The 24,522-nt window shown below is 49.1% G+C and overlaps 7 protein-coding genes across 7 annotated transcripts; 5 read left to right on the forward strand and 2 right to left on the reverse strand.

The window, feature by feature from the left end:
• Positions 1 to 3,721: 3,721 nt before the first annotated feature.
• On the forward strand, positions 3,722 to 6,187 carry GGS22DRAFT_171726 (trehalase). Its single transcript, XM_047962652.1, has 2 exons — positions 3,722 to 5,549; positions 5,617 to 6,187. The coding sequence occupies exons 1-2, from the start codon at positions 3,812 to 3,814 to the stop codon at positions 5,763 to 5,765; spliced, it is 1,887 nt and encodes a 628-aa protein (XP_047815568.1). The 5' UTR covers positions 3,722 to 3,811; the 3' UTR covers positions 5,766 to 6,187.
• A 1,375-nt stretch (positions 6,188 to 7,562) lies between these two features.
• On the forward strand, positions 7,563 to 9,855 carry GGS22DRAFT_55660 (isocitrate lyase). Its single transcript, XM_047967412.1, has 3 exons — positions 7,563 to 8,245; positions 8,315 to 9,213; positions 9,293 to 9,855. The coding sequence occupies exons 1-3, from the start codon at positions 7,859 to 7,861 to the stop codon at positions 9,648 to 9,650; spliced, it is 1,644 nt and encodes a 547-aa protein (XP_047815569.1). The 5' UTR covers positions 7,563 to 7,858; the 3' UTR covers positions 9,651 to 9,855.
• A 41-nt stretch (positions 9,856 to 9,896) lies between these two features.
• Positions 9,897 to 11,726, reverse strand: GGS22DRAFT_171729 (P-loop containing nucleoside triphosphate hydrolase protein). The gene is made up of 2 exons (XM_047962653.1): positions 10,752 to 11,726; positions 9,897 to 10,702 (listed from the first exon to the last, which is right to left on the reverse strand). The coding sequence occupies exons 1-2, from the start codon at positions 10,989 to 10,991 to the stop codon at positions 10,064 to 10,066; spliced, it is 879 nt and encodes a 292-aa protein (XP_047815570.1). The 5' UTR covers positions 10,992 to 11,726; the 3' UTR covers positions 9,897 to 10,063.
• Positions 11,727 to 11,901: 175 nt separating this feature from the next.
• GGS22DRAFT_55685 (uncharacterized protein) lies at positions 11,902 to 15,526 on the forward strand. The gene is made up of 3 exons (XM_047967413.1): positions 11,902 to 11,921; positions 12,303 to 13,597; positions 13,764 to 15,526. The coding sequence occupies exons 2-3, from the start codon at positions 12,610 to 12,612 to the stop codon at positions 15,392 to 15,394; spliced, it is 2,619 nt and encodes an 872-aa protein (XP_047815571.1). The 5' UTR covers positions 11,902 to 11,921; positions 12,303 to 12,609; the 3' UTR covers positions 15,395 to 15,526.
• Positions 15,527 to 16,586: 1,060 nt separating this feature from the next.
• GGS22DRAFT_171735 (vacuolar protein sorting-associated protein) lies at positions 16,587 to 18,721 on the forward strand. The gene has a single exon (XM_047962654.1). It carries the CDS (start codon positions 16,943 to 16,945, stop codon positions 18,503 to 18,505), a length of 1,563 nt encoding a protein of 520 aa, XP_047815572.1. The 5' UTR covers positions 16,587 to 16,942; the 3' UTR covers positions 18,506 to 18,721.
• A 581-nt stretch (positions 18,722 to 19,302) lies between these two features.
• On the forward strand, positions 19,303 to 21,320 carry GGS22DRAFT_55701 (general substrate transporter). Its single transcript, XM_047967414.1, has 5 exons — positions 19,303 to 19,428; positions 19,496 to 19,617; positions 19,711 to 20,655; positions 20,714 to 20,764; positions 20,821 to 21,320. Exons 1-5 carry the CDS (start codon positions 19,408 to 19,410, stop codon positions 21,179 to 21,181), a joined length of 1,500 nt encoding a protein of 499 aa, XP_047815573.1. The 5' UTR covers positions 19,303 to 19,407; the 3' UTR covers positions 21,182 to 21,320.
• Positions 21,321 to 21,447: 127 nt separating this feature from the next.
• Positions 21,448 to 24,096, reverse strand: GGS22DRAFT_191927 (sulfate permease; the record flags this gene model as incomplete). The annotated part of the gene is made up of 5 exons (XM_047965186.1): positions 21,448 to 21,996; positions 22,050 to 22,933; positions 22,987 to 23,539; positions 23,608 to 23,753; positions 23,811 to 24,096. 5 exons carry the CDS (start codon positions 24,094 to 24,096, stop codon positions 21,448 to 21,450), a joined length of 2,418 nt encoding a protein of 805 aa, XP_047815574.1.
• Between the last annotated feature and the right edge of the window lie 426 nt (positions 24,097 to 24,522).

Raw genomic sequence — 24,522 nt, forward strand, 5'->3', positions numbered from 1 at the left:
TCGCTAAGATAGCCGCTTCCATGTAGGTCGCCTTAAATGGTAAGATGAAAATGGAAGTAAAAGTGAAAGTGAGAGTGAAGAGGGTTGCAATCCGCAAACTCGGGTAATATCTAATAAACTGTGATAAGCTCCCGCGTGACCCACAATTAGAACCCCTAATACCTGCCTGTAGCTACAAATTTCTAGGCGATAGGTAACATTGAGCGCGGCCACTAGCGGCTCACTTGTGATAGCTGGGTAGGCGCTCTTTAGCACTACCGGCTCTAGCGCCCGGAGATCGGCTCCTGGATGAAGCCGGATCTACGATCCTACTGCTATTAATATATACTTTATAGTTGATTGTAATAGAGTTGAATTAGACGAATTTCATTTTCACCATATTTTCCTTTGACTTTGAAGATGAGCATTACTTACCTAATCTACCTGATATATACCTAGAGTATGTTGAGTCTTAGTCTAACCCTAATTTTTCACTGTTCTCATAGGCTAGGTACCTACCTGTGGACTCGTACGGACTCATACATATACTTGCACCCCATTCTTTCCATTTGGATCTTTCTATAAAGAGCAACACCAAACGCAATATGAAATAGTACTTGATGAATTATCACGAAGTCATCAAGGAAGTACCTAAGTATGAGGTTTCATAGACCCCGAGCGCTACCCTATTCTTATGAGATTATCATTTATTTGCATGGCGAGGAGATGGGAGTACACACGCTTTTATATTCATGGTTCACAAGTATAGCGATTCCGTTAAATCCCTCGTTCCAGATCACTTAGCTTCGCCGGTTGCGTCTCGATACCCACGGAAGTTCGTCGATGCCGATCCCGCTTTGCGGCTTGAAGCCACATGCGTGTTGGCCGCGGCGTCAAGCAGGGAATTCGCACAGACGGATATCGTCTTCCATTTGAAGATCGACATCTAAGATTCGGACCGGCGATGACATGCTCGACTTTTCTAGGGACCCGCAATCCGAACGGGTCCAGATACGTAAAGTGATCTAACCACAGCGCACGACGCAGACGCAAAAGTTCCAGGCCCGGCGGATGGTCGAGGAGGCGCTTGAGAAAGGATAGCTGAGCAGATCGCATCCGCATTTTGCTATAAGACCATGTTCAACTTTTGCTTTAGGTCAGTAGAATAGCGCCACAAAGATATCGGATGCTACAGTTGATGATCCAATATAAGAGCCTTAAATCATTATCACAGTGGATATACCATCCACTTTACGGAGCGCAGAATCCAGGCATCGAATCCAGCAATAGTAAGGGTATGAGACAACCAGGGCTCGTTCGCTTGTTCAAGTCCCCTAGTGGAAGACTACCTACCAGGTCCTACCTACCTATGCTTGGGCGTGTATACTACCCTTTTCTTGACCGTGACACAACTAAAAGCCGAGGTCTGAGCAGGAAGATCCTACAGGTATAAAAAAGCCTCAAACGCTATATCCACCTGTAGCAATAATAACGGGAGGGAAGGGAATCCTAGGAAAATTTGGGAGAGTATCAAGAGCCTTCTTGACTAGATTTCAAATAGGTATCTATAGCGCTATTCTAATATCAAGGCATTGGGAATCCATGGTTGAATACTCTAAAATAAAGATAATATAAAAATTGTTTCTGATCGAGCATTTGTGGATGTATACTGGGTGTTTACCCGCGTGGTTATATAACTATAACGTTGCTATTAGCACCAGCCAATCCTCTGTGTATGCCAATTAGTATCCAGCTCTCTGGGCCAGTATAGTCCAAATAAGATAACCCTCAACTCAACTAGCTCAACCATAGGAACTTTTGCCACATGTCAACTTAGAAACGGTCCGTTTAATAACAGTGGAAATATGAATTCATAGTCACCCGAAGAGGTGGAGTTACACATCATATTTTGACGTTACGCGCCCCGTTGTTTCGTCAAAGATCGGAGATCTTCCCTGAGACAGACTTATCACAACTAAAAAGGTGGTATAGCTTTGAATAAGATCGCGTTCTATACTAGACAACCAGGACAGCTAGATTGTGATATAGACACGCATCGCATAGTACCCGTAATTATATTTTTCTTATCGCATAGGCTCTCGGAATGTTACCGAGATGGAGGATAATCAACGATTCGATTGGACACTAGAAGAATTAATATATTTCGCTTTGGTAGGGTGGGAGCTTGAGCGGGGCTACGCCGTCATCCTGCAGTTCTTGTTGAGCTTAGTCAAAAGACCCTGATATTTGTGATACATGATAGTCGAATAAAAAATGATAGAATATATTGATTTTTAAGAGTGTAAAGCTGTTTATATGTTGATATCTTGACTTAATATTTGGATGGATTGATATAATCTATAGCCAGGTATGGATTGAGTGTCATAATCAAATCGGAGTTTCTGTATCTAACGTCGTAACAAAGCTTGTAAGAGAAAGGGATTCATTGTTGAGGCTAACTTGAGGCAAGAGAGTGAGAAGCAACCCTTGTTTAATTGGAAGAAGACCCCCATGCTACAGTGGACACGTGCTAGGCTTTACGTACAAGTCTAACTCGGATTGGTCAATTAGGTCTATCAAGTGAAGGTTTGGGCGGTTGCTTGCCGTTTCCGCACCTACTCTAGCAGTCTACTAACCTAGAGGTGCTAGGTATCAGAAGGCATCTGACATCATACCCCTGCTCAACTAAATCTGAAGCAGATACTTCCCTGGAGACCTTGCTAATGTCTTCTATTTCTTAACTTCAACTTACTTCCTATCATCTGATCCTTTACCCTACGACCCCTAACTCAACACAAATACAAAAAGTCGCCCGTGTGTAATATTGATTTTTTGATTGGGTTCCAAATTGACGATAGAGTCTCGCCCTCAATCCTAGTTGGCTGTCAGACGCTTGTGATTACGCAGGGTCCTTGGTTTGATCTGTTCGTCTGGCGGTCACCAACCAGTGCCCTAGCTTAAAATCATCCCAACTGTCCCACGGTCACGATCCCCTCGCCCCCCGCGCGTCTTACTACTTAATCCCTCGGATTCGACTTAATTGACTCGCGCTTTCTTACTTTCCTGTTGAAACTGCTGGTCACGGAGTAAGTTGGTTAGAAAAAAAACATCGCATTTAGGGATCTTCCGATATCTCGATCACAAAAAACGCAATAGAATCTCCGGAATACCCCACTAGCCGCATATTCGATCGAACTATTCCATACCGCTTTTACTGTATTGCTTTCTCTTTGACCCTTCTTATCCTCACAACGCCTGCGAATTGCCATCGTCAACTCGCCATGGCCGATTTACTAACGTCAGGTGTCACGAAAGGCCACCGACGCGATGTAAAAGACGGAGTCCGCGAAGGAAGTGTCGATTTCGGTGTATTCGACGATGCTAAGACATACTATACCTCCGATGCTCGGCATGGCGATCGATTGAACAAGCGGAACCGCACACTATCACAGGTATGCTGTGCTATGTATTACCTCGTACGATAATTCGTATAACATAGGCTAAGGTGATCTAGAATGGTATAATTCAAGAGATGGAGCGGATGGGACTCCACGAACCGCATAGACGGGGTAGTCATGGTACGGGAACCCCCCTCACTTGATGTAACGAAAGAATGGAACTAAACCTTCTTGCTCCAGATGAGGGTAGCAGGCAGCACTCGCGCCAATTCCTTGTCGATGTCGATAGTACCCTAGAGAGTTTACAGGCTCAAGAGGACACCGATGGAAATATGCAAATTACGATTGAAGATGCTGGTCCGAAGGTTAGTCCCTCGAAATCCCATAATAACCTATAAACCGTAGATCAGCTCCTAAATTGGCTTAATTAGGTGATGGCCCTTCGAACTGCCGCATCTGGCGGTTATCACCGATTTGACATTCGAGGCACATATATGCTTTCAAATCTCTTGCAAGAATTATATATGGCGAAAGAATTCGGCCGGAAACGAATCATCCTCGATATAGGCCGCCTCAACGAGAACCCAGTTAGCAGATTATCTAGGCTTATCAAGAATCAATTCTGGGAAGGCCTAACTCGCCGTATTGATGCTTCGAGCATTGAAATAGCTGCGAGAGATCCTAAAGACTGGACGAGTGACCCGCGGCCTCGCATCTATGTTCCAAGAGGAGCTCCTGAGCAATACGAGTTTTACCAAAAAGTTGCCCTCGAGCGACCAGAGATTCGGCTAGATGTTCTTTACCTGCCTGAGAAGATCACCCCTGAAGTGGTACGAGATATGAATGACAAGCCTGGGCTGCTTGCTGTTGATATGGAGGAAATTGTCGACCCGAAGACTGGGGAGAAGACCCTACGCGGGCTTCCGTTTGTGGTTCCGGGAGGGAGATTCAATGAGTTGTACGGGTGGGATAGCTATATGGAGTCTCTTGGGCTGCTAGTTAATGACAAGGCGTACCTCGCTAAGTCGATGGTCCAAAACTTTTGCTTCTGCATTAAACACTATGGCAAAATCCTCAACGCAACTAGATCGTACTATTTATCACGATCACAGCCGCCCTTCTTAACCGATATGGCTCTTCGTGTGTACGAGAAAATCCAGCACGAGCCTGGCGCAATTGACTTCCTTCGCACAGCGTTCCTTGCTGCGATCAAGGAATATTACTGTGTATGGACCGCAGAGCCACGATTAGACCCAAAGAGTGGTCTATCGAGATACCGTCCAGAAGGGTTGGGTGTACCACCGGAGACTGAGGCATCCCATTTCGTTCATATTCTCGAACCTTATGCTAAGAAACACAACATGACATTCGAGGAGTTCGTCAGGGCCTATAACTACAGGCAAGTCGACGAACCGGAATTGGACGAATACTTTCTCCACGACCGAGCGGTGCGGGAGTCGGGCCACGACACCTCGTACAGACTCGAGAAGATCTGCGCCAACCTTGCGACCATCGACTTGAACTCGTTGATCTACAAGTACGAGATGGACATCGCGCGCACGATTCGTAACGTTTTCGGGGATAAGCTAGAAATCCCGGCCGAATGGTGTGGAGGCGACATGGTCCCCGGCCAAGTGGAGACATCGGCAATTTGGGACCGGAGATGGAAGAGGAGGCGGGCGGCGATCCACAAGTACTGCTGGAGCGACGAAAAAGGTATGTACTTCGATTACGACACTGTCAAGCAAGAGCAGTGCACGTACGAGAGTTGCACGACTTTCTGGCCGCTGTGGGCGGGCGTGCCGGACCCGGAGCGTGCGGCACAGGTGGTCAAGTTCGCGCTACCCAAATTTGAGGCGTACGGGGGTCTACTATCGGGCACAGAGGAGAGCCGCGGCGCGGTCAGTCTGGAGCGACCTAACCGACAATGGGATTACCCGTACGGATGGGCGCCGCAACAGATGCTGGCATGGACTGGGCTGTACAGGTACGGATACGCGGATCTAGCACAGAAGCTAGCGTACAAGTGGCTGTTCATGGTGACCAAGGCGTTCTTCGACTTCAACGGCGTGGTGGTGGAGAAATACGATGTTACAAGGCCGGTAGACCCGCACCGCGTGGATGCGGAGTACGGTAACCAAGGGCTGGACTTCAAGGGGGTTGCTAAGGAAGGGTAAGTCGAAGAAAACGATTGAATGGTAAAAGAGAAAGTAAACTGGCGCTGACTAACATCTGTATAGATTCGGCTGGGTCAACGCAAGTTACGTCTACGGCCTTCAGTTCATCAACACAGAGATGAAGAGGGCGTTAGGCACGCTGACACCTTACGAGACGTACGAAAGGGCTCAGCAATTGAAGGAAGAGAAACTGTTGCAGGAACTGGCCTAAACTCTGAAATAAGGCCTGGCTAATGTTATGCGAACGGGGATGACAGATACCGCTCGCTTAAACTACCTACTGATTGCTTGGGATAAGCATTGCTTCTTTGTGCGCTTCTAGCTACCTACCGAACTTGCATTCTTATTCTATGCATGGTTACTACATACATCAATTATCCAAGGCTAATGGCTGGTTTGCGGGTGGAAGAGGGCAGAGGGAAGTCTCGGGGAGAAATAGGTTGCATCCGATCTGATGTAGGTAGTATCGTAGTGTAGGGCGATGAATAAGTATTGTTTAGTCTTTAGTTTGGGGGTGTGGGTTTGGTTTATTGGTGTTTTGAGTGATGAGATTGATGATTTATGATTTGGTGGCGATACTCAGCTCTACCTACCTACGCTAAAACTATGATTTATATTATATTCATTTTTGTTCTTGGGATTATGGGTGCTTGAATGATATACACTTGAAGGATGCCATCGAGGAACAACTGAGCGGCAGTATGGGTAACACAGGATACGAGATTATCTAAGCGAGTAACAGTTCCAAATTTAACAATGGACTTCAGCAGCGGCTCGAGTTATCAATTACTTATCTGCTCACATGGGAGATGGAGTTTCATTAGAGCGGTTCGATATCTAGCTTGTCGAATATCCATCGTCGAATGTATGTATATCTCGTCTAAGCTCCCACGAGCCGAGGCCCGGGGACCAAGGTTCGAGAGTCGGGTGCGAACGGGGAAAGTTCCGTTCCTTTTGCACAGTAGTCCTTTGCTGCGATGGCTTTTAATAGTTATGCAATTTACCTCTTTTCTATTGGATAGCTTGGGCTGGGTGGACTGATTCGTACGTTTGATCTTCACATGTCAGGCTCTAGACTGTCTGGTTGATAAGTCGCCCTACATACCCCAGAATACATACGAAGTACGAAAATGCCCGGCTTGAGACTAGCTTTCTTTGTACCAATTACTTTTATCTAGTATCGATTCTTAGGTTACATGTATTCTATGAAATGGAATTGATTCTCTAGAGTAAGAATTTGTCAATTGATTTAAATAGAAATTTCGTAAAATTAATTATGTCTTGAAGATAGAAGATAGTTAAATCTATATAACGTCATTATCAAATGCTAAAAGGAAGCCCTCCCCAAAATCCCCTTAATGCCGACCCCGGTTCTTAGTACTTAGTGGAATGTACCCGACGTGGTACAACCCCAACGCCTCCAATTGCGGGGGACCAGGGGGAGTGGACCAGCGCCCGGGTGGGTTCTTTTAGCGACCTCCATAGCTTTCCTTTCATTCTTTCTCCTTCTGGGCTCTAACTCGGCAACTCGGCCAATTACGGCAAACCAGACTCATCACCCTTACCCCCATCCAGACCCTCCCAGCTCCCCTTGAGCCGAGAAGCCGCATCGTTTCGACGTCAGAAGCTCTGGGAAGAGTAGCTCTGCGGCTTGCTAACCCCATGTGCTACTCCTTAGTTCCGAGGCGCACCGCTGAAGGACGCAGTGAGAGACGGAGAGTCTGGCCCCTGCGGCCAATGGATACGCGCACCGGTACCGTGGCCGACGGGGAGTCAGAGAGCCAGTCATACTACCGATGGCAAGATATGATGGAAGGTTCAATACATAGCCGCTTGACCGATCGCTGCCGAGCCTCTGGGCCTGTGGTAAGTTGCGAGGGTAGGTATTCTAAGCCGACTGAGATGCGTCTTGTAGATCAGATGGGATGATTGGTTTTTCTTTGGCGTGTCAGCTTATGTATATACATATACATAGGCCGTCATCTCTCATCCGTCTATCTGCATCCGTAGCTCGGAATCTTCTTTGTTGATAAAGATCCACATGTAACTTGACTCTTGACTCATTCTTAATTCCTATTCTTCATATTAGATCTTCCTTCCCCGCGTAAACTAAGGTAACTGGGAACAAGTATATACATACATACCTACGTATACTCATCGTCTCGTCGACTTCGGATCTAAGGATTGGACAAAGACTTCCGTTCTAAAACATCTATACTTACGGTCTATATCTCATATCTCGAGAAGACCTGACATCATATATCATCATTGGCCCCTCATCTTCCTTAACCTACATTGCCCATTATGGCGTCCAACAACATGATCAATCCGGCCATTGACCCGAACGCCGAAGACGAGCTGTTCTTGAAGGAGGTCGAAGCCGTGAAGCAATGGTGGAGCGATCCTAGATGGAGATACACGAGACGGCCATTCACCGCCGAGCAGATCGTCTCTAAGAGAGGCTACCTAAAGATCGATTACCCGAGTAACGCCCAATCCAAGAAGCTATGGAAGATCCTCGAGGGCCGCTTTCAGAGCCGCGATGCCAGTTACACATACGGCTGCTTGGAGCCCACCATGGTCACGCAGATGGCCAAGTACCTAGACACTGTCTATGTCTCTGGTTGGCAATCATCGTCGACCGCCTCGTCATCTGACGAACCCGGTCCGGATCTAGCAGATTACCCATATGTAAGTCCCCTATGCATGCTTTGGTTATACATACCTAGAGAGACAAAACATGTGTACTAATGACAACAGACCACCGTCCCCAACAAAGTCAAGCACCTCTTCATGGCACAGCTCTTCCACGACCGCAAGCAGCGACAAGAGCGTATCAGCACGCCTAAGGCCGAGCGCGCCAAGCTCGCCAACATCGACTACCTACGGCCCATCATCGCAGACGCAGACACAGGCCACGGCGGTCTCACAGCCGTGATGAAGCTAACGAAGCTATTCATCGAGCACGGCGCCGCGGGGATCCACATCGAGGACCAAGCCCCGGGAACCAAGAAGTGCGGACACATGGCTGGTAAGGTGCTCGTGCCCATCTCCGAGCACATCAACCGACTCGTAGCCATCCGCGCGCAGGCCGATATCATGGGCACGGATCTCCTCGCCGTCGCGCGCACCGACGCCGAGGCCGCTACTCTAATCACCACCACCATCGACCCCCGCGACCACGCCTTCATCCTCGGTAGCACAAACCCTCAGCTGCAACCTCTAAACGACCTAATGATCGCCGCGGAGCGGTCCGGCAAAACCGGTGACCAACTCCAAGCCATTGAAGACGCATGGCTCAAGCAAGCGAACCTGCGGCGCTTCGACGAAGCCGTCGTCGACGTGATCACCAGCTCGCCCTCGCTGCAGAACAAGAAGGAACTCACAGCGCAGTACCTCTCCCAAGCTAAAGGCAAGAGTCTACCCGAGGCACGCACAATCGCGCATGGCGTCACAGGCGTAGATGTGTACTTCGACTGGGACGCGCCGCGGACGCGGGAGGGGTACTATAGATTGAAGGGCGGCTGCGATTGTGCGATTAACCGCGCGATTGCGTATGCGCCGTACTGCGATGCCATTTGGATGGAGAGCAAACTGCCGGATTTCAAGCAGGCGGAGGAGTTCGCGAGAGGGGTTCATGCGGTTTGGCCTGAGCAGAAGTACGATCTCCGCTATATCTTTTTCTTCCCTTTTTCGTTTAAACGGTGACAGAGTAACTAACATAACGGAAAAAAACAGACTAGCATACAACCTCTCCCCGTCCTTCAACTGGAAGACCGCGATGCCGCGCGACGAGCAGGAGACGTATATCCGACGGCTGGCGACGCTGGGGTACTGCTGGCAGTTCATCACGCTAGCGGGCCTGCACACGACGGCGCTGATCAGCGACCGGTTCGCGCGCGCGTACGCCAAGGACGGCATGCGCGCTTACGGCGAGCTCGTCCAAGAGCCCGAGATCGAGGGTGGTGTCGACGTCGTCAAGCACCAGAAATGGAGTGGTGCTACGTATGTCGATGAGTTGCAGAAGATGGTTACCGGTGGAGTGAGTAGTACCGCGGCTATGGGGAAGGGAGTTACGGAGGATCAGTTCCATTAAGTGTGGATGGATGGAGTTGTAGATGAAAACCCTTTTGTATAACGGGTTTGGACGAAATTACTTACACACATATATATTTGCCTGCATATAAGGCTTGGTGTATAACGGCGGTAAATCTCATGTCTGGCTATATATTAGCTCTGGACATTAAGATGATTAGGATATGACGATAGTTACAATGTTATGGAATTATGATCTCTAGCGACTCTGGTGAAATATAAGATCCTTGTGAGTGAAAAAACTTGGCATAAGATAGATAATGTCAGATCTTGTTGCTACTTTGGCTAGACATATAATTGGATTATAAATGATAGGTATATCCGTATTATATCATCCTGCCCCCGTGAGAAGGGTGTCAGAACCTTGGTTTAACGGTGGACATCCCCATGGGGAAATGAATGAATATCTGACAATCAATACGGCGCAGACGTTTTCCTTTCTCCCGCCTTCCGTTGGAACCACGGTCGAGCCCACGACCTCCATCTAGCTACACGTTTCAACGGAGAAAGCTCGATAGAGCATTGGTGCGTGTCAATCGATATTCGACCGACCTGCTCCCTTCGTTGACGGTTAAGCCATCTAAGTTTCAGTACCTCCCTTCCCAGTTGTGTGAACATCCTATCGATATTTTCGCCCATCTTCGCAGACGTTTCGACAAAGGTGCATTGGAGCTCGAAACTCTGTGCCAGCTTGTTACCTTCTGCCCAGGACACCTCCCTTTCTTTGTCTTCGTGGTCGGATATGTTTCCTAGGAGGACAAGGCCATACATGCGCTCTTCGTCGACCATGGCGTTGATGCGGTTGTGGATTTCCGAAGCGAGACCGAACGATGCCCTTGATCGGACGTCGTAGACTATAACCGCGGCTTCTGTGATCTGCACGGCTTCCTTGAGCCGCTCTTCGTTAGAGAGGTCTTGAGAGGGGAGCTCTAGGACGTTGAATATGTATGTCTGGTCCTCGAGTTTCATGCTGTGACGATACCCTCGTTCCTGATCGTTGGAGTCGAAAGACTTATTCTCTTCATCTTCTTGAGCGAATGTGTCGTGGCAGAACTGTTATGAGTTAGATATATGAAACATGTTTCTTCTATACAGTGTCTACCTTCTCTAGTATTGATGTTTTCCCACACCCTTTGGCTCCCAGAACTAGGAACATGAAATGTCCTGCAGGCTGCTTCGGAATATGGGGTATCTCTTGAATATCTTCATCGTCATCGTCATCTTTGTCTTCGTCGTCCTCATCACTTGGTTCCCATGAAAGTAAGGCGAGGAAATATCGAACTTCCTCCTCAGTCAAAACCATCAAGTCGTCCATCGTGGCTGCGTGGGTTAAGGATAGCATAGAAAGAAAATATGGCACTGACAAGAACTTACTGGACTACATCGTAGTCGGGGAAAAAGCAGGAATCTTTCATGTTATATGACAAGGAGGCATCGAGGAGTTACAGCATGGCGGAAGAGCATAGCACAATTACGAAAATGGAGATCCTGTAACGTCCCAATATGCCCGTTAAATCCTGTTGAATGTTACAGAATTGTCCTCTGTACAACAGGAGAGTCGCAAGTGATCGGGTGAATATGCTCATAGGAAAGGACATGATCATGTGTCGGTATGGTCGATATGGTTGACGAGGCTCGTCGCGAACATCATTTCTTATTATCGGGCGATAGCAGGCCAATCTGATCGAGGCTGGTTTCCGAAGCGCATTTCATGATACATTACCCGCCTATCGATCGGTACACGTATCTCATGTAATATATTGAGATCAAAGTCCGAAGTGACACGGCTTTTTGAGGGGAGATCTAGACGATGAAGATATCGACGATAACCAGGTTGGTGGATGATGGATGGCTTAAGTTTCGGTATGTTCGATCCGAAGATATTGAGGGAACTGAAAAGTCGTGGTGGTGGTGATCGTCGTGCCTTCCTTCAGCTAGGTGGATGAGGATGGAAGCCACCACCCTTCCAGGTACCCCGGGCGTTCAAACCCCTGTCATGCCCAGTAGGTGCTTCCTTAACTGACCAATCTCTGGCGCTGAGATTCGGCTGTTACGCTACTAATGCGGCTACGAGTGCTGCAGGATGGGGTGGTAACCCCTCCATATGTTCAGGTCCCCATTAAAAATTGCGCCCCGAATCGCTTCCTCTAACTCTTGGTTGATCGTTTATGCTGCGTTGCCTAATCCACAGCTGAAGACGGCGTCGGCACCATCGTCAACCCTGCTTCCCTATTAGTTCAATTATTGGCGAGCTGAAATACTTCAGCCTTTAGTGAGTCAGTAAAATGTGCTTTTTCGAAGATTCCCGCGCGTGGTGGACATGCCTGCTTTATTTCCTTCTACTGTTTGCTAGAACCTACCCACCTGTTGTGTCTGTCCCTCGTGCAATACTCAAAGCTAGCAAGATTTCACGACTCTCCGAACTCATACGGAAACGGTTTGGTGACTTGCCTTCGTGATACCTACCTACAATCATAGTACCTACCTACCTAATCTACCTAACCTGCCTAACCTACTAGTCTTTTTCCAATTTCTACACACCTAGTTCACCGAGATAGAGGCTAAGTTTTCTCTATTCCTATTCTGTCTCGGTCTAACTACACCTTACCTACGCGTTCAATCTGAGAATGACCTCAAGCTGATTGTCTTTAAGACGACTGATAGTATCTAGAGAAAAGTTAAGGTCATAAGCAAATCACCTCATTCGGTCTATTACACTCGCAGTGTTCCAAGGTTCTTCTTCGGACATCAGCGAGTGCGAGCAACCGTCTTACCGCAGCATGAACCCTTCCACGACCTGTGGTTGCTAGGAGGGCTAATTACAGATCTGGAAAAGTGAGGGAGTTAGCGGGGTACACAAACTCACCCAAACCTCGTCCCTCGTTTCATTAATCGAACGTGGTGTAAACCAAATACCTGATACTTAAGTATTTCGCCCGTGGCAGAATGCGCGTCTGACGATGGCTTATAACATTACCCACTATGATCCTGCGCCGCCGTTGCCTCCCCGGTCCGGACGGCAGCCTGCACAACGACACCATTATCTGAATCACAAAGTCTCCGATCTGTCAGACGGACCGTACGACGATGCTGCGTCGCCCACCGGCGTCAGGGGACGTGAGTCCCTCGTGTCACTCCAGTCGTCCTACGAATCTTCCCGCCTGAACGTCACGGACGACAATGCCTCTAACGGCAGCAACGCATACGATCCAAGGTCATCGTGGTCCGTCCCCTTCGTCGGCTCCGGCGGCGGACGGTACCAGCCCGTTTCGTCTTCCGGTCGCTCCAACTCGACATATGCGCATCGTTTCAAGAGTTTCCGTACCAGGGCTAACGGCCGGGACACGATCCATGAGGACGAGAGTATCGATATGGCGCTACTGAATTCTGCGGCGCAGCCCGGTCTCTCTAATAATAACCATAGCCATAATAGGCGTAGCCCATATGCGCCAGTTTCTAACCATCAGCCGGCACCCGCCGCCGTCGATATAACCTCTTTCGAAGGTCCAATGTGCGCGGAGAACCAGGAATTCTTCACGTCGATACAGGCCGCGCAAGAGGCTAGCGGCAAGCTCACCGGCGGGTTAGGCTCTGGCTTGGAACCCCCGAAGGCTAGGATCAACGGGGTCCAGCTCATGGCGAGCTCGCCGCTGAAGCGCAGCTTCACCAGAAATTTCTCGATGCGCAGATCTCCTGCGCGCGCGGACCTGCATGTCAGCTTGAAGGAGCTGGGACAGATCGAGGCGAATCGCAGGGGCGAGGTTATTGAGGTTGTGATGGAAGAGGGGCAGACGCCGGCGGATGTGGATATAAGTACGATGGTTGGCCCGAACCCGGATCGTGATCGCGATCGCATCCGCGATTCGGTGCAGCCACGACATGAGAGGAAGACGGAGGTTTTTTACCCACAGTCGAATTGGAAGCCGTTCTTTATGCGATGGCCTTATAGTGAGTTTTTATTGCCCGAGCTTTGTGACCCTTTTTTGTTGTCGATCAGCGGGATGACTCTCACAAACATGATTGAGCGGCACGGGCTTATGAGACAGATCTTGCCTTATGAGGCAGTTGCACTAAGACTTTATTGAACGACCGGAACTGACAATCGGGATTTTAGTATCGTGGTTAATTCTCCTATCTGTTGGACTCGCCATCGCCCAGGAAGTTCTTTATCAGAGATCGGCCCAGGTACCTCTTGTCGAGTTCCAACGAGCCACTGATTTAGGAGCCGGCTATTACTTCATCTTCAAGTTCGTGCCCACAATCATCACCGTCACTTATGGTGTTTTGTGGCAGAATACCGATTTCGAAGTTAAGCGGCTCGAGGCTTTTTATCAACTCTCGAAGGATGGAGGAGCGTTAGCGGCGGAGTCGATTAACGTCGACTATATCACCCTGTTCAACTTCACAAGACCGTTCTTGGCGCTGCAACGCAAACATTATGCAGTGGCCGTATCGTCGATTGCTACTATCCTCGCCGTTTCCCTGGTCCCTACGCTTGGCTCCGCTGCCTTGGTTGTGTCAGACGTTGTGCTCGAAGACGGCAGCACCGAGAAAGCGATTGGCATCAATCCTGTGTTATCGCGCATTCTAACCATGGTATTCTTTATTATTGCCGTCCTAGGATGTGTCCTCTTCTATCAGCTTAATACGCGGCGTTCAGGGCTTCTTTCGGATGTGAAGGGTATTGCTGGCCTGGCATCGATGGCCGTTGTCAGCCATATTATGATGGATTTCAAGGATATGGATGTAGCCACACCAAAAGACATCCACAACCGCCTGAAAAACAGGCGATACGCACTACGTAACTCGTCGCTCGTCCCCGAGGACTCCCAGTCATCAGCAATGTCCACTAATGCCGAAGCCGACAAGTACAAGGACACACACCTGCCGGAGAATCCGCACCCGCTGATGCTGCGCGCGGAAGGCTGCATACCATTCATTGTATTCATCCTGCTGTTTCTAGGCTTCATCCCGGTGTTCCTCTTCACGCCGGCGAGCGTAGTTACTAACAAAGCGCCCTGGTTCGTAACTATGCTAGCCGTGTGCATCAAGCTTAGCTGGAGCAGTCTCGAAACGGCTATCCGCATGATGGAGCCGTACTACATCCTATCCAAGAGGCACGCTCCCGCCAAGACCCTGACACTGGATTACACGGCGATGCCGTTCGCAGTCGTAGCTGCGCGTGCATTGTTCAACCGGCACTGGACCGTATTCGCGGTCGGCTTCGGCACGATCCTCGTCGAAGCGCTGACTATCTTCGCGACCAGTCTCGCCTCCGTCGAGGGCAAGGACTTCCTCTCGATCCTGAGCCACGCTGGCCCTGGCAACGATAAGTTCTTGCAGAAGGGCCTCGGCTCCGGGTCCGAGACCGTGCTATCCTTCTCAGTAATCCTCGTCCTAACTGTAGTTATCCTCGTTTACCTCGCCATCGTCGCGACCACGGTTTTCATCCGCAGGAGACATCCCTTCCTCCCCAGACAGCCGAACACGATTTCCAGCGTTCTCGCGTTCATGCACCAGAGCAAGATGCTGTATGATTTCGTCGGCACGGCGAAGTTCGATAACGCGCAGATGAGGGAAAGGCTGGAGGGGCTCGGGAAGACGTATGGCTTGGGCTGGTTCGATGGCAGAGATGATATGACGCACCTGGGCATCGAGCAGGAGGAGCTTACGGGCGTTTATAAACATGGCGTTAATTATGCCCAGGGCAATAAGCCGTGGCTTACGGAGTGGCAACTCTTTTGAGGGAGTTCCGGAGGGGGATTTGGGGCATTTTGCTTTTGCTAGTTGTGATGGGGAGGGGTGGGGGTGATGTACATGATAGCTGTTGATGCGTCGTGTAATATTAGAAAACTACCTAGGACCCAGATAGGTAGGTAGGTAGAGAGTTGCTAGCATTTGCATTTTGAAGGCATTATGAAATATACTTAAATATTGCTGATTATTTGGTTTGATTGATTATGTGCTTATTTGCTTGATTTCTTGGAGTTGTCTTTTTCTTTTCGCTTACTGATTGCCTCACGTCATCTCTTCACATACATACCCCTGAATACTAGCGCGAATCTCCTAGTTTAACGAAGTTCGACCAAGTTGCATGGGTTCATTAACGATACAATCGGTATTGTCCGATTTTCTTTAATAAGTCTTCAGTGGAATCTGTTGATGATCGAACTGATGATTGACAAAGAAGTCTCAAGAGGACTCTATTAGGTTACACACAAAGAGCTGTGGCTGGTCATCGGCTAAGAGACCTCGTGGGCTTTTATTGTCCTGTGATATGATGCTGTATGTCTCAGACTAAAATGTGGCGTTGTATTCCGCTTGAGTGGTTAAGGAAATGTCTGAGATCGAAGTCTTCGGCTGATATTTCTATAGTCATACCTAAGCAAGTTATAGTATGGAGAGTATACACGTGGGCTATTTGCCGGCTTATGTTTGAAATACTGGAACGGTATCGGACGCATCTGTGTGTTGTGGTCAAGTAGTAGGGTCACCATCAGGTCGAACAAAGGCCTGGATTCGATTTATATGAGTGGCTAAAATGTTGAAGTTACTCCCGCGTGATGTGTTGAAAGATCGAAACAGAATCGAGACTGACCAATTGTTTAAAAATGTGGGATTTTCCGTGAGCTGAGTGGCGCAATGTGGCCAAAGTGGCTAATCACTTCCATATCGGTATCAGGTCGATGTGGTCAATGCAGGGGTTTAAGGGGTACAAGGCAACCACGAAGGAGCACAGTACCGAAGGGAGGGACCAAAAATAGAAAGGGATGATCGGCTGTACATCCTTCCTCATACAAACTTCAATGGTAAACCAGGTTCCTGTTAACAGCGGTCGACAACCGATATCCCGTAAGCCTTTAACGTTTTAAGCTAGACCCAACATTTCAAGGATTCCCACTGACAGCAAGGATCAAAAGCGCAACTCAGCCCCCACCTACATACATAAACCGTCTTTACATAGAAACTGCTAACCCTCTTACGCATCTCTTCTCCCAAACATCCTCACAACTAGGCGCAGCAGCTGGACTCATACGTTGTCTTAGTATGTGGAGGATCAATTGATGGCATTTCCTTCTTCTTATTAGCATCATAAGCCTCTCCTTCTATTTCTAACAGCCCACCTTCATTCAAATTCCACGGTCTTTTCGGAATCCCTGTGCGCCATATCCGGCCGAATCGCTCTCTTTCAATAAACCATCTCTATGATCTCACTGTAAACCTAGAAATATATATCGAACGTCTCCCTTTTCGCCGACGTGCTATGCGCATCGGTAACATACTATACTTTCGATGTACCATCTCCGTCGCTTGACCATCGTCGCCGCCGTCGTCGGTGTCGTCATCTTCCTAGTCACCTTCTTACCTCAAGCCCTCAACCCCGTTCCGCCGAGCAAGGAGAAGCGGGAAGCCGACCAGGCATGGATTAATACCTCACCGCATTGGTTAGATCGTCAAGCTTGCCGCTGGTTTAGTCTTTGTGGTCTATTGCACGTTAGGAGGGATCCTCCGGAGAAGCCGAACCACGATGACGATGGCCATGAATTGAGGCTTGAGCTGAGACAAGTCTTAGATGAGGAGTTATCGGTTATATCAAGAGGGGGGCATAAAGATAACAAGTTAAGGAGCATTCCTGATTACGTTTTGAACTATGCTCCGCTGGTTCACCTCTACTCTAAGGAATTCTTCTGGCCCTCCGATATTGCCGATCATATGCAACATGTAGTACCGGACCTCAACGAAGATAAATGGCAGCAGTCCAACGAGTCGCGATCTATTGAATTATCGAATTTGCACGAACTAAGTTCTAAGTTAGGCTTTGTGCATCTCAACAGCAAGGACGACGTCGAATCTCGTCCAGAATGGCTCCACAGCAAGAACAATATTCCCGTCGCTTTTAGTGACGACGATGACAAAATCGAAGGACCGGATAGAGATTCTGAGCCTAACAGACGATTCGGTGAAGATACGACATGGTACGAGGTGGACCGGGATCATCCTCTACACCGCATCTCGGACCCCCGCAAACTACCGGCTGGCCTGTTCAAACCGTTAGGCTTTTTAAAACGGTCACGAGACCTTAAATCTCGCCAGCAAGAACAGCAGAGGTTGTTATCTCAAGAAGCGCAGGACAAATTAAACAATATAAATAAACCCGATGAGTCCGGATACTCTCGCGCACCAGCCACCCTTGTTATGGTTGACAAGGGATCCGGTATTATCGACGCCTTCTGGTTTTTCTTTTACGCATATAACCTGGGACAGACAGTCCTAGGAACCCGTTACGGAAATCATGTTGGCGATTGGGAACATTGCATGATCCGATTCGAGTCGGGTGTTCCTCGCGCCGTCTTTTTCAGTGAGCACGAGGGTGGACAAGCATATGCTTGGCATGCCGTAGAAAAGCGCGGAAACGAGACCGAAATACAGAGACCGGTGATCTACAGCGCTGTAGGGTCGCATGCGATGTATGCGACACCTGGAAACCACCCATACGTGTTGCCGTTCGGGATGCTTAAAGACGTCACCGATCGAGGTCCTCTTTGGGATCCTTCTAGGAATCTGAGGGGCTACTGGTACGATTACGCGGCTCCCGAAGATGACGAAAGCCTGGAGCCGGCAAAAGAGAACCCGGACGAACCGACGAGCTGGTTCCACTACAAGGGGACTTGGGGAGATAAGCTGTACGGCCTAGACGACGTACGGCAGTGGCGATTATTCGGCCAATACCACTATGTGACGGGACCGCAAGGGCCTAAGTTTAAGAATCTCGGTAGGGAAAAGGTCTGCCAGACCTGGAGGTGTCGGATCATACACAGCATAGCAGAGGGCAAGAAAGGGAGCTGGCATTCATAAGAGAAAGAAAGAAAGACATGGGGCACGGCATACCGATATACCAATACCAATACCATAGAAAGGCGGCGTTAGGTTTTTCCAACGGATTTAGATACCCCAGCGGTAGTTGGGCCTGTTTTTTTTTCGATGTTGTCTGTTTTGAATACTTAGGTATCTATGTATGAATCTATGCTATGTATGACGAAAAAATTGAATATTGAATTGTTTATCTAGGTATATCTTACGAGGTACTCCGGCACTCCGGTTCGTGGAGATGGTGCAATGGTGTTTTGGTCTTGTGATCGTGAGTGCGACTGGGCTAGGTAAGGCTAAGATGGACTACTCGGTTTGGTCGCTTCAGCTGTGTTTATACGACCAATGGAACTCCATCCATACTCATCTTAGTCTCAGCTGCTAGTACCTACATAACAGCATCTCGGGTATCCTAACGATACGATACGAGCGCATCAGCAGTTTCTGCCGAGAGAAGGGGAAAATAAAAGTTGGGAAATCGAGGTTATCTCCGCATCTTACAGATACCCCGGATTCGTACCCCGAATCTACCCCATAGCGGACACGCTCTAGCGAGATGCGCCGGGCGCTGATTGGTGCGGGTGTAGAAGCCACAGGGCTTAACCACGCTGGCGTCGCTGCATCGGCGTCGCAGCACAGATTTATTCCCTCCACTCAACCCGCCCAGACTGCGTGGCATGTGCAGGAACGGATTCCGCAACCCTGGGATCGGGGTCGTATCGAGTAAGTGAGCTCCGCGAAGACGAGGATTCTCCAATGCATACTGCACGTATGCTCGGGCGCGTGGAGTGGGGAACGAGGTATAAGATGGCGTGGTGCGACGTCGAGTGAGCTCACCGAGTTCACCTCGCCTTTTATCGTGCGAGGGATTCAGTAATATCTAAGCAAAGATGAAGCCTCATACTTACCAGGTACGTGTCTAATACCCCCTTTGTATTTATAAAAATATCGACCACGAACTAACGAACATTACAACAGTTCCTCGTCGGCGTTTTCGCCTCGATGGGCTCGGTGCTCTTCGGCTACGACTTAGGCGTCATCGCCGGCGTCGTCGGGAGCACCTCGTACGCAGAGCTATTCCACGCGAACGCGGCTCAGAAGTGAGTCTCATCTCCTCTCCCCTATCCACCAACCACAAACACACATCCAAATAACCCAAACCAAACCGAATTAACACTCCAACCCCAAAACAGCGGAGCCGTAGTATCCCTCTTCACAGGCGGCGCCTTCTTCGGCGCCATGTTCGCCGGGCCTGCAGGTGACTATCTCGGGCGTCGTCTCACCATCATGCTCGGGGCCCTCGTCTTCCTTCTCGGCGGGGGCATCCAAACCGGGGCCCAGCACCTGAACTACCTATACGCGGGACGCGCGATCGCCGGTCTTGGCGTCGGTTTCCTCACCATGATCATCCCCGTGTACCAATCGGAGATCGCGCACCCGTCCATCCGGGGACGCGTAACAGGGCTCCAGCAATTCATGTTGGGGATAGGCGCCTTCCTCGCGGGCTGGATCACCTGGGGCTGTTTCCGCAACTTCACCGACTCCGCGCAGTGGCGGCTTCCTCTCGGGATCCAGAATCTCCCCGCGGTCGTTCTCGCCGCGCTGATCCTCCTGTTCCCTGAATCCCCGCGCTGGCTCGTCGACCACGACCGCGCGGATGAGGGGTTACGGACTTTGGCGAAGCTGCATTCGAACGGGGATATCGACGACGACTGGGTGCGCGCCGAGTTCGCATCGATCCAGGAAACGGTGTCGTTCGAGCACGCGCACGAGGCGAAGTCGTACCTCGAACTCTTCACGAACCCGAGCGCCTTCCGGCGGTTATTCCTCGCGTGCTCGATCCAGGCTGCGACGCAGATGACCGGTGTTTCCGCGATCCAGTATTTCTCCGTCAGCATCTTCGCGCAGATCGGTATCTCGGCCGACGACGCGCTCAAGTACCAGGCTATCAACAGTATCCTGGCCTTGATAGCGCAGGCGTTTTGTATGTTGCTGATTGACAAGTTCGGCCGACGACCGACGATCATAGTGGGGAATTTGGTGAATTGTGTTACGTTTGTGATCGTAACTATTTTGCTGGCTAAGTTCCCTCCTGTGACGAACTCTGGGAGCACGGCTGGCTGGGGGTTTATAATTGTGTAAGTGAATGAGGATACCGTATCAAGAGTTATGGTTGACTAACGGATGTTTTGATAGTACTTGGCTTTTCAATATTTCATTTTCATTTGCATGCGGTCCGCTTTCATGGTAAGCTTCCTACTCCTCCTTCTCATCTACTTTCCCATACCAACTGATATCCGCAGGATCATCCCCGCCGAAATCTTCGACACGCACACGCGATCTAAGGGTGTATCTTTGGCAACCATGATGTCCTTCGCTTTCAACACGCTCATCGGACAGGTAACCAGCATCGCTGTCGAGTCCGTCGGGTGGCGCTATTTCGTCGTATTCGCTGTGTGCAACGCCACCAACGCATTGTTCTTCTACTTCGTCCTACCAGAAACTAAGCTTGTACCCCTCGAGCAAATGAGTACCGTCATATTTGCCAAGGACGCTCCGTGGATCGTTGTCGGGAAACGTTCTGCGCATTACCGCGCCGCTGCCGCTGCAGCCTCTATTGGGAAAGGTGATTTGGAAGCTAAGAAGGAAGAGATTGAGATGTAATGCAATCAACCCACGGATCAACGCTACTTTACGGTAAATCTTTAAAATAGCCCTATCTTAAAACGAAAATACAAATTTAATGATATTCAGTAAGTGCTCTAAGATTGTCCTAGGCTAATATAGTTCATGATGAATCTCGTCAGTCATTTGCTTTCATATTTCTCTAATTGATGTGGTATGACAAGTATATCATAACTAAATAGTAACAGAAACAATGTCTGTGGGGTATATGGTTTTATAGATTACACAATATTCGTGGAAGATGCCTAAGCCTTGAAAAGAGAAGGTCGATGCTCAACGTTCTCCAGTACAGCATCAAGAGCTTCTTGCACATCTGCGTGGAAAAATGGCCGATTGAGGCCATACAAGGGTAATTGACGAACGGTACCCTCGGTTTCGTTGGTAGAGGTCGGCTTTGATCCAATTTCCTCATCACCGCTCACACGCTTTCCCACCGATGCCTTTTCACTCGATAGCGGTGAAGCAGCATCTGCTAAATCGGCAACACTGAAGATTGATTTCCAACGGTATCCGGTCTCAGCATCACCCTTGGGTTGTAGGAATCCGAATCCAGCGGCTGTTAGGGCGCGGCGAGTCCAGCGATTCCTAACGTTGGCAAAGTGCCACTCAACTATGTCAGGTTGAGCGTATCTATCCAACTGGTTGCGAACATCTATCAAGGCTTGCACGGAAGTTACATCGACGTTATTCACAGCAGAACAATCTAAAATGATTGCTCTGAGAGTAGGTCGCTCTTCTGTGTCATCGACGACAACCTTGCCCTTTCGCGGACCAGGGTTGTTCCAAGGACGGTCCTAAATTAAAATAAATAAATGAAGCCAGAAACAGTATTATATAGAAAACTTACGCCTAATTTTCCGAGAGACCCGGGGTCGGTTCTCCGTGTTTGTTTAAAAATCCCAGCCGTGAGACCGTCCAAGAAACGAGTCGCATTTGGGTAATTAAACAGTTCCGAGAATTGGTAGATAAACACTCCAGGATATGGATGCTCGACGGATACCCGAGGGTTAGAATTATCATCATGGTCGATTGGGATGAACAAGTTGCGCTCGCTGGAGATTTCGCCTTGGCGAACAATAGAGGTGGTCTTCTGACCGTGAGAACTTTGGCTGGTACGCCTGCTGGACCTCAAATCCCCAACTGTACGGACCTTTGCGATTCCAAGGAAGCGACCCTTCGCCTGGAACATGCGGAAAATGAAAACAGCGAACGATATGCATACAGTCGTATAGATACCATCCTCAATAGTATCGAAGAGAGTCACCAGGACACCGGCGAAGAAAATAATAACTTCTAGTGGGGATACTCTCCAAAACTGGTACACCACGTTCGGTGGGGAAACGACATCCAAAACAGCATGAATAATGACAGCAGCGAGAGAGGCCTGAGGAATGTACCAGAAGACAGCTGTTAGCGCGTATATGGCGAGGAGCACAACGATTGCCGTAATTACACCAGCAAATGGTGTACGAACGCCGGATTTCGCTTTGATGGCGGTACGAGAGAAAGACCCGGTAGCCGGATACGCTCCAAGGAATGGTCCTAAAAGATTGCTAACACCTATTGCGACTAGTTCCTGAGATGGGTCGATAACATAGTTATTGACACGGCCAAATGATTTCGAAATAGATATATGTTCAATCAGGACAACGATGACGGCCGCGGGAAGCTCGGAGGTAAAGAAGGAAAGGATTTTTGGGTCGAGGTTAGGAACACCGGCGTGTTGGAACCCTAGATTTGGTTAATTGTATGTTGACAATATTTGGCCTTGGGGGTATTCTTACCTCGCGGAACCTCACCGAGGACACTGAAAAGAGGGTGGGTCCGGCGATATACGTTGACGCCAGCACTGATACCAGTGTACAGCAATATAACAAAAGCTGTTCGAAGGGTATTGATGAAGAAGAGGGTCTTCTCTCGGTGAGGGTACTTCTTGGCCAAGAACGTGCAAGTCCCCCTTATGATGTATAGCATGAGCAAAGCGGTGAGTCCCATGGCCGCATCAATCGTGGTATACTTGAGATTCTTTAGGGTATTAATGATGACCAAGTATGTAGCATCTCGCGTCGAGAATCTCTTCTTTTTGGAGTTCATGCCCATCATGGTAGGAATTTGTCCGACTGCGATACTGATTCCGGACCCGGTCATGAATGCCGCGATCGAAGGCAGAGGGATGAGATCAACAATCCAACCAAGTCTAGCCAGACCTAAGAAACACACAATGGCGCCAACAATTACAGCGAGGGAAGACGCTACGACGTGTCCCGGAATATCGGGGATAGCTGCTTCTGCTCTATTGACAATCCCACCAGTAACAGTCGACATAACCGCAACGGGCTTTACAAGAGTCAGTTTAGAGACGATTTAAAATAATTACTGGGAATAAAATGAGGCGAATGACATACTCCTATCGTGATGTCCTTCGAGGTAGCGAAAAACCAATAGAGAAGTACACCCATAAAGGACGAATAGAGACCATACTGAGGTTCAAGCTCGGCCAATAGGGCGTAAGCCATGCCCTGAGGCACGACTACAGCTCCGACAGTGACGCCTGCAGACGGGAAGTGTTAACTTTGGTTGTGCAGCGGGGGCTTGGGTTTGTGCTTACCGGCAATCAGATCGCCGATAAACCATGTTAGATTATATCTAGTAATCCAATGCAGAAATGGGAATAGACGGTAGAAGTATTGGAAGATTCCTCGGGGTGTCGGCGTAATACTCACGATCCAGCTGATCGCAGTCGGATCCTTTTCATCGTAGGGCTCGACATCAGGATGAGATTGAGACGCGTTCCTAGAGTCGTTAAGCTCAGCTTCGCGTTGGCCATAAGGATCGAGGTTCAGATTGAAGAACCAGGCAAGGCCATGGCCAATCTTTGTTCGAGTAGACGACATGTTTCAGTTCCGTGAACTACCCAATCCTGTGTGACCAAAGAGATAGGGAACCAAAAAAAGTTATCTAGGTATATTGGGGCGAGCCCCTGGAGCTTATCGCTAAGCGTCCGCAGAAGTCTTCCTTTCCAGGTAAAACCACACAGTTGGGCCTGTGATATAGCTAAATTGACTTCATGAGATGGAATGTCGGGATGATCGAACTAAGACAAGAGCTGGTCAACGTGCCCACCAGGAATGTATCATCGGCTCAGATGGGTCGGATCTGTTCAAATAAGACTGCATGATGCGGTCGTATTTAATAAGAACTCAGACGGGGAGCTGGATGGGCAATCCATAGTTGAAGATGGGGGTGGATTGAAGTGGGTGGTGGTGGATGGCGCTACGACGCGAAAGCATTGTGCAATAAAGGATTTGTTTCCCGTTGTA

This window comes from Annulohypoxylon maeteangense (genome assembly GCF_022496945.1).
Source record: "Annulohypoxylon maeteangense strain CBS 123835 unplaced genomic scaffold GGS22scaffold_18, whole genome shotgun sequence".
NCBI classification, from domain to species: Eukaryota; Fungi; Ascomycota; class Sordariomycetes; order Xylariales; family Hypoxylaceae; genus Annulohypoxylon; species Annulohypoxylon maeteangense.

Excerpts from the sequence above, each read along its gene's own strand:
- GGS22DRAFT_171735 (XM_047962654.1), top strand. The coding sequence starts at position 16,943 with ATGTACCATCTCCGTCGCTTGACCATCGTCGCCGCCGTCGTCGGTGTC.
- GGS22DRAFT_171729 (XM_047962653.1), bottom strand. The coding sequence starts at position 10,991 with ATGCTATCCTTAACCCACGCAGCCACGATGGACGACTTGATGGTTTTG. Across the intron at positions 10,703-10,751 it reads AAACATCAATACTAGAGAAG|TTCTGCCACGACACATTCGC; the intron begins GTAGACACTGTA and ends AACTCATAACAG.
- GGS22DRAFT_55685 (XM_047967413.1), top strand. The coding sequence starts at position 12,610 with ATGGCTTATAACATTACCCACTATGATCCTGCGCCGCCGTTGCCTCCC. Across the intron at positions 13,598-13,763 it reads CTTTATGCGATGGCCTTATA|TATCGTGGTTAATTCTCCTA; the intron begins GTGAGTTTTTAT and ends TCGGGATTTTAG.
- GGS22DRAFT_55701 (XM_047967414.1), top strand. The coding sequence starts at position 19,408 with ATGAAGCCTCATACTTACCAG. Across the intron at positions 19,618-19,710 it reads CACGCGAACGCGGCTCAGAA|CGGAGCCGTAGTATCCCTCT; the intron begins GTGAGTCTCATC and ends ACCCCAAAACAG. Across the intron at positions 20,656-20,713 it reads GGCTGGGGGTTTATAATTGT|TACTTGGCTTTTCAATATTT; the intron begins GTAAGTGAATGA and ends ATGTTTTGATAG.
- GGS22DRAFT_171726 (XM_047962652.1), top strand. The coding sequence starts at position 3,812 with ATGGCCCTTCGAACTGCCGCATCTGGCGGTTATCACCGATTTGACATT. Across the intron at positions 5,550-5,616 it reads CAAGGGGGTTGCTAAGGAAG|GATTCGGCTGGGTCAACGCA; the intron begins GGTAAGTCGAAG and ends AACATCTGTATA.
- GGS22DRAFT_55660 (XM_047967412.1), top strand. The coding sequence starts at position 7,859 with ATGGCGTCCAACAACATGATCAATCCGGCCATTGACCCGAACGCCGAA. Across the intron at positions 8,246-8,314 it reads ATCTAGCAGATTACCCATAT|ACCACCGTCCCCAACAAAGT; the intron begins GTAAGTCCCCTA and ends TAATGACAACAG. Across the intron at positions 9,214-9,292 it reads GCGGTTTGGCCTGAGCAGAA|ACTAGCATACAACCTCTCCC; the intron begins GTACGATCTCCG and ends GGAAAAAAACAG.